Raw genomic sequence first — 7,132 nt, forward strand, 5'->3', positions numbered from 1 at the left:
GTATTAGAGAAATACTAAAAAAATATTAGAATTTATTATTTTTAATCATCAGTTAATTAGTTAATCATTAATGTTTAAAAAATATATTGTTGAATTATTAAATTAAAAAAGCTACGATAAAAAAAAATTGAGTTGATGGCTAATGAATTGTCAAAACTAAAAAATTCTGATATCCCTAATATTTTTCTCTCTCTATATATATAGTTTTTATTTTTTGTTCGGTGACTTTATATATATATAGTTTTAGTCAAAGATACGCATATTAACAAATCACTATTCCTACCATGGCCGATCAACCTAAGAAGCTTCACATTGCTGTGTTTCCATGGCTTGCTTTCGGTCACATCCTTCCATTCTATGAGCTTGCAAAAGTCATAGCTCAAAAGGGTCACAAAATTTCATTCATTTCCACACCTAGAAACATCAAACGCCTCCCTAAACTACCTTCAAATTTACAACCTTTTGTAGAATTCATAGAACTTCCATTGCCCCAAGTAGAAAATCTCCCTCAAAATGCAGAATCAACTATGGACATTCCACAACACATAGAACCATATCTCAAGAAAGCTTTTGACGGTCTTGAAGAACCGTTGACTAAGTTTCTTGAGAGATCTACACCAGATTGGCTCATATATGACTTTGCACCCTTTTGGTTACCCCCAATTTCTTCTAAGCTTGGCATCTTATGCATCAGTTTCTGTATTTTCAGTGCATCAGGTGCATCTTTCTGTTTAAATATCATTCAAAATGAGACTAGTGACACCACTAATGAACCCTACAGGGTTACATTCCAACGTCTCCTAGCTAAAGAGAAAGATTTCAGCGTTTCAGATGCATTTCGAATCCAAGAAACTAACCGTGGCTCGGCCTTTACTGCTATAAGAAGTTGCATGGAGATTGAAGGTGAGTCTATAAATTCCATTAGAAATTTGTTAAAGAAACCAGTTTTTCCAGTTGGATTGTTGCCACCCTCAGTAGATGATAATGAAAATAGTACTGAGGATGAAAATTGGAACACAATTCGTAAGTGGTTAGATGAACATGAGAAAGGGTCAGTAATATATGTAGCATTTGGAAGTGAGGTAACAATAACTGATGAAGAATTCACTGAGATAACTATGGGACTAGAATTATCTGGTTTTTCCTTTTTCTGGATTTTGAAGAGGAAAAATGGTCCTAATACCGGTAGTTCAATCGAATCGAAATATAAACGAGGAATCATATGGAACACATGGGCACCACAGTTAAAAATTTTAGCACATAAGTCTGTTGGAGGATTCTTGAGTCATTCTGGTTGGAGCTCTGTGATTGAGTCTCTTCAATTTGGATGTCCACTTATTTTGTTGCCATTCCAAAATGAACAAGGGTTAGTTGCTAGAGTTATGGAAGAAAAAATGGTGGGAGTAAGAGTGCCTAGAAATGAACATGATGGGAAATTCACTAGAGATTCATTGGCTAAGGCATTGAGATCAGTGATGATGTTGGAAGATGATAAAGGAAAGATTATTTATAGGAATCATGCTGAAAAAATGAGCAAGATAATTGGGGACAAAGAGTTGCATCAAAGGTACATAGATGAGTTTGTTCATTATATGGAAATTCATAGACCAGCTTGATCATATTTATGTCTTAAGCTTTTGGTTCCTACAATAATTATGTCAAGAGAAGGTTCCTCTGCTTGCTAAGCTTTAGTATCTGAAATTAGTGGAATAAAGTGAGATAGAGATTCACATGCAAACGTCTTAATATGAAGTTAACAATTGGAAATAGTTAGTTAATTTGATATGTTTGACTAAATTACTTTTTAACAGCTTTTCATATTAACTTTACATAAAAACAATTGCATGTGAGTTTCTACTCTAAAGTTTATATTGTGAGATTGTAATATCATCCATTTATAATTTGGTTTTGATTTTGCTCTTTGATGTACTATTGAGAGATCTATATGTAAGTTCATTTAAATTTGTTGGTGATGTTTAACAATAGTATTTGTAATCTGCTCATTATATATATAAAGCAATTTGGGACACAAGTTAATGCAGGATTTGGAAAAAAGACCGCACCCAAAAGATGTAAAATAATTACATCAGTGGCTATTTCCCAGCTTGAATCTCTGATCTTGAGATCACATAACAACTTAAACGTTGCTTCAAAGTTCCCTTTTATTTATATGTGAAATAATATAGTACAATAATATATTATAAAATGAGAAAAATTGAAGTACCAGCGGTTGTTTAAATTCTATATACTTCAGGAAAATACAGTATATATTTTTATATTTGAATATAATAATAGGTCCTAACTTCTACTATTTATAACAGTTTTCTACAAATCATCCAATCCGAGGTTCAATTATTGAACATGGTTTAGCACTTAGCAGAAGACAACAAATCTAATTATGTCTCTAGCACTTTCAGCAAATAATGTTTCAGATAAATTAACTTTATAGTACCAATTGAAAGTTGAAACGTCAGCTTAACATGAGAAGAGCCACACAACACAGCATTGCTCTTCAAGCTAATAACATTGCATAAACCTTTAACACAAAATGCTTAATCATAAAGGTTACCACATGAAGACATGTTTAAAGGATAACATTATCCTTTGAAATATTGTGCCTTATATTATATATTATGATAGCATAATTATTAATTTTAGAAATCATAAGTAAATACAACATGTGCTACCCTTTAAATTCTGAATTCTTTATCATCTGAAATAATCTCCTTTATGTTTAAAATAATATTTATTTTGATTTCCCCGGAGAGATGGAATCTCTGCTTTTCCCTTCCAATCAAATACAAAATATGCTATCTTCCAAGTGTTCATTTGGAATAAGTGGCAAAGAGGGTCTTCTACTCACATCCTATGCCACACTTTCCCTTTTCCTTTCTCCTTTATTGTAAGATCCTAATTAAACATAAACCTTGCTTAAGCCACATGGTTAGTCTTAGTCTCTTGCCCATTAAGTCTTGCATTTTTAAGCAATCAAATATTTTAAAATTCTATTATGTGTATGGTGAAGGATATTATGTCAACTGGCACCTTTTTTTATTATTATTATTATTATTATTATTATTGAAAGAAATGCAAATTTAATTTAAATGGATTTTTTTTTCTATAAATCATAAATAAAATACAAGAAATTAACAGCCTCACACAAATTTATAAAGGATCAAATCCCCTAAAATGTTTAACTATGTTAGGTGACAGCACAAGACAAGATTTCAACAATCACATAAAGATTTGTTTATACACTATTTTAAGGTTTCCAGAAGCAATATGCACTACTTAATTATGTTGCAGAAACACAATGCAAATGATGAATTTTAACTTGAGAAAGAAACCATGGCACCAAAATCAAAATAAGAAAGAAATATATTAGTTGTATGTGAATAAATTAAGTGGAATACCTGCTTCCACAAAATAACAGAATTGGAACTTCGTTGATTACACAAAATCAAGAAAAGAAAAATCCAAAATGAAAAAAGCTCAATGAAACAATTGGAGTACAATAGTTTTACAAATCACCTGATATAGTTTCCCATGATCTTTTGTCCTTTTGATCTTTCAACTGACCCTGATTTCTGAAGTCTAATCTGCTCTTTGAACTTAGCTATAAATTCGCTTGCTTTCTTGTCCACTTCAGAATCCAGTCCCGAGTCGTTAATGCATTCAGACATCCTTTCATCATCTGAGCTCATCTGAATATCCTCAAGATCAAGATCAATATCCAAATCTTCATTGGACACTTTCTTGGATGGTTCCGGTTTATCTCTCTTAAGATGACTAGAAAATACAAACTCTGGCTTAGGAGGATAAGACTCTAAACTTTTCTTACTGATTTCTTTCAATGAAAGATCAACTTCATCAACTTTCACTTTATCTTTTCTCATTGGTACTGACTCAACAATACTCGGCTTCTTTTCGACCTTTTCATCGGTTTGCTTGCTAGGTGTTTCTCCCACTCTCATTGCCCATGAAGTCAATCCACCTGCTCTTCTAGTTCTAACCGATTTTCCCCTCGATGAAGATTTTGCAAGGCTTGTAGGCTCTCCCGAGTCTAACTGCAAAGCATGCATCCCTAATTTTTTGTTCTCCGGCCGATCGCCTGGATTCCCCATTAGATTCCTCAAGTCATCATTCATATCACTCTTCATGTCATCTTCTAGCAAAGAACCAATACTATACCCACGAGCATGAGCATGAGATGGTCGCAGTGAAGTTTCACCGTCACTTCTAGCTTGAGGTGATGATGAATTTGAATAAGAACCATGAGGACTTCTCTTTTCTGCTAAATCTTCCCTCTGCAAGTTCATGTTTTCCGAAGAAACAGAATCTAAGGAAGCTCTAGATGAGAAAGATCCCATAGACTGGAAAGACCTCGAACTGAGTGATTCAAATTGTGTTTCAGATGTTGGCATTAAATGAGAAACAGCTGGACGTTTTCCTTTAGCTCCCATCCTCGCAGTTCTTGAAGACGACGCCTCGGTAACCTTTCCTGATTCTACCTCTTGGAAATTTGTATTTTCTGAAGCAGACACACAAGAAGTCTTTTGCTGTTCCATATCTTCCTCTTGGAAATTCACATCTTCAGAGTCATGCACATATGGAATCTTCATTTGCGCCATTTCTTCCTCTTTGAAATTCATATTCTCTGATACATGAACAGGAGACGTTTTCTGTTGTTCCATATCTTCCCGTTGGACGTTCATGTTATCTGATGAACTCAAACCCAAGGAAGAATGCATACTTGTGTGGGAAGTGAATGGTTCCATGGACTGGAAAGGCTGTGAACCATGTGATTCATTCGGAGTTTCGTCAACTGGAATTGGCCTGAAATTCAAAGGATAAGATACGGCAGCATATTTTCCTTTAGTTTTCACCCTTCTGTTTCTCGAAGAAGATGCTTGGGAGATCTTCTTTCCCGAATTTACCTCTTTGAAATTCGAATTTTCAGAAGCAGGCACATAGTATTTCTTCCTTTGCCCTGTATCCTCTTCATGGAAATTTGCAATTTGAGAGGCTGGCACAAACGAAGTCTTCCTTTGTCTCTTATCTTCCTCTGGGAAACTCATATTTTCTACAGCAGGCGGCACATAAGAAGTCTTTGGCATTGTATCTTCCTCTTGAAAATTCATTTTCTCTGAAGCAGGCACATATAAAGAAGTCTCTCTTTTGTTCATTTCTTCCTCCTGAAAGTTCATATTGTCCGGTGGAATTGAATCAAAGGAAGAATACACACCGGGAAGGGAAGAAAATGACATTGAAGACTGTAAGGACCTCGAACCAAACGCTTCAAACTTAGTTTCATCAACTGAAAGGGGCCTAAAATGCGAAGGATGGCTTACATTGCCATGCCTCTTTTCCCTTTCCACCTTTCTAGGCCTCAAATTCCAAGGGATCGGAGAAGCAGAGGCTCCACCACTACCAGCATTGAATCTATTATCCAAATTGGAAGCTCCCAGATCCCCAAACTCCCTATCTCTACCCTTATCCGAACCCTTTGATGAAACCCTACTAGAATCACTTTCATTGGCATATCTAGTACCATTACCATCAACCTCTTTAGGAACCGATCTCAAACTTCGAACCGGTAGCCCAAGAGGCCTATAACCATCAACCTGACCGCCAAACTCACCTATGCTTTTGTATGGTTGAGCAACCATGACCACCGACCCGCTATGATAGTACTCAGAATTCCAAGATTGAACCACATTGTTCCCATCATATCCAACAGAATAACCAAAACCACCATCAGCACTAGAATCTTGCAATTGGGGCTTATTGTACTGTTCATCTAAAACACCAACAGCACCACCATTTTCAAAATACTGATTAGCATCCCAAGAATTCATGACAACTCTCTTGTCATCATCATACCCAACAACACATGGATCAGGATTTTCAGTCTCATCACCACCAGAAATTTCTGAATCAGGGAACATCTTAGGCACATAATAAGAACTAGGTACACTATCAAAACTATTACTAACAGATTGAGTTGTATCAATTTGTGACGGCTCAAATTCTAAATCTACATTGTGTCTTCTACTGAACAAACCATAAGCAACAGCAATTCCAACAAAGAGAAGGTGGAGAAGCTCCCAAAACTTTGTGAGTATGGTTTGGCTCACAAAGTCAGGGGCTTGTGAAGGGAAGAGTGGGAGAGCAACGAGAAACAGTGACAAGAAGATACATTTGAGGATGAAACCAGAGCAAGACTTACCTTTTCTGGTGATGGTGGTAGAAGGCTTTGGATGGTGGATCCTTGAGGTGAATGGGGAATGAGGCTTAGTGGTTGTGTAAGGGGTGGCGGTGGAATCCGCCATTGATGAAGGAATGGAAGCTCGGTGGTGTTTGTGTGAAAGAAATTGGGAATGAGTGAGTGAAGCAAGGAAGACTTTGAAGAAAAGAAACAAAGGGTGAAACCAGAGAGAAACACAAAGGGACAAGGTTGGAATTTTGAAAAGAAAAAGATTCAGATTATTTTTGTTTTTGTTAAATATTAAACAACATTAAACATATCTTTAAAAAAAAAAACAAAAAAAAAAACGAAAACAATATTTATTTATTGGTACAAACTACAAAGGTACTCAAAATACAAAGGAAAAGTATAGGGTACCAATATATTATGGGTCCATCTAGTGTACAGATGTACTTTGGTACAGATTTACAGATTTTTGTTTTTATTTGGTTTAAAAGTGTATCACTAAAAGTGTTGCTTAAGGAGAAAGTGTTACTCTTAATCGTTAACTTGGCTCTGATACCAATTTTGCAATCTTTTACTAGTCCTTGTAATTTCATTTTTATAGTTTGGTCTACTAGTCCTTGTAATTTCATTTTTATAGTTTTCAATCTTGTTTTAGTTTATAATATTCTTTTTTGCATGGATTATTGTATATAAAATCTTTTATCTGTTTGTCTTTTTCTTTAATATAATTTCTTAAATCCTCAAAAACTTCTTTTATTTCTACACTTTCTGTTGTTTCTAAATACCTTCTTAATTTTTCAACTTCATTTTCCATTTTTTCTTTCAACAGCTTTAATTCTTTTAAGTCATAATATGGTTTTTCAGGCATTTATAAATTTTTTAAGTTTAATTCCAACTTGTTTATATTTATTCTTATTT

General features: G+C 34.8%; 2 protein-coding genes across 3 annotated transcripts; one reads left to right on the plus strand and one right to left on the minus strand.

Annotated features, from left to right (window-relative positions):
* LOC107638123 (putative UDP-rhamnose:rhamnosyltransferase 1) lies at positions 247 to 1,780 on the plus strand. Its single transcript, XM_016341293.2, has one exon. The coding sequence runs from the start codon at positions 285 to 287 to the stop codon at positions 1,614 to 1,616; it is 1,332 nt and encodes a 443-aa protein (XP_016196779.1). The 5' UTR covers positions 247 to 284; the 3' UTR covers positions 1,617 to 1,780.
* Positions 3,335 to 6,472, minus strand: LOC107635279. Of its 2 annotated transcripts, XM_021121981.1 has the most exons (2): positions 6,230 to 6,472; positions 3,335 to 5,932 (listed from the first exon to the last, which is right to left on the minus strand). In XM_021121981.1, exons 1-2 carry the CDS (start codon positions 6,330 to 6,332, stop codon positions 3,528 to 3,530), a joined length of 2,508 nt encoding a protein of 835 aa, XP_020977640.1. In that variant the 5' UTR covers positions 6,333 to 6,472; the 3' UTR covers positions 3,335 to 3,527. The 2 variants fall into 2 exon arrangements, with proteins under 2 accessions (XP_020977640.1, XP_016194190.1); XM_016338704.2 differs by having other exon boundaries at positions 3,335 to 6,472.

The sequence above is a fragment of the Arachis ipaensis genome, chromosome B04 (assembly GCF_000816755.2).
Source record: "Arachis ipaensis cultivar K30076 chromosome B04, Araip1.1, whole genome shotgun sequence".
NCBI lineage: Eukaryota > Viridiplantae > Streptophyta > Magnoliopsida > Fabales > Fabaceae > Arachis > Arachis ipaensis.

What these genes read in the sequence shown, in the direction of transcription:
- LOC107638123 (XM_016341293.2), top strand. Translation starts at nt 285, where the DNA reads ATGGCCGATCAACCTAAGAAGCTTCACATTGCTGTGTTTCCATGGCTT.
- LOC107635279 (XM_016338704.2), bottom strand. Translation starts at nt 6,332, where the DNA reads ATGGCGGATTCCACCGCCACCCCTTACACAACCACTAAGCCTCATTCC.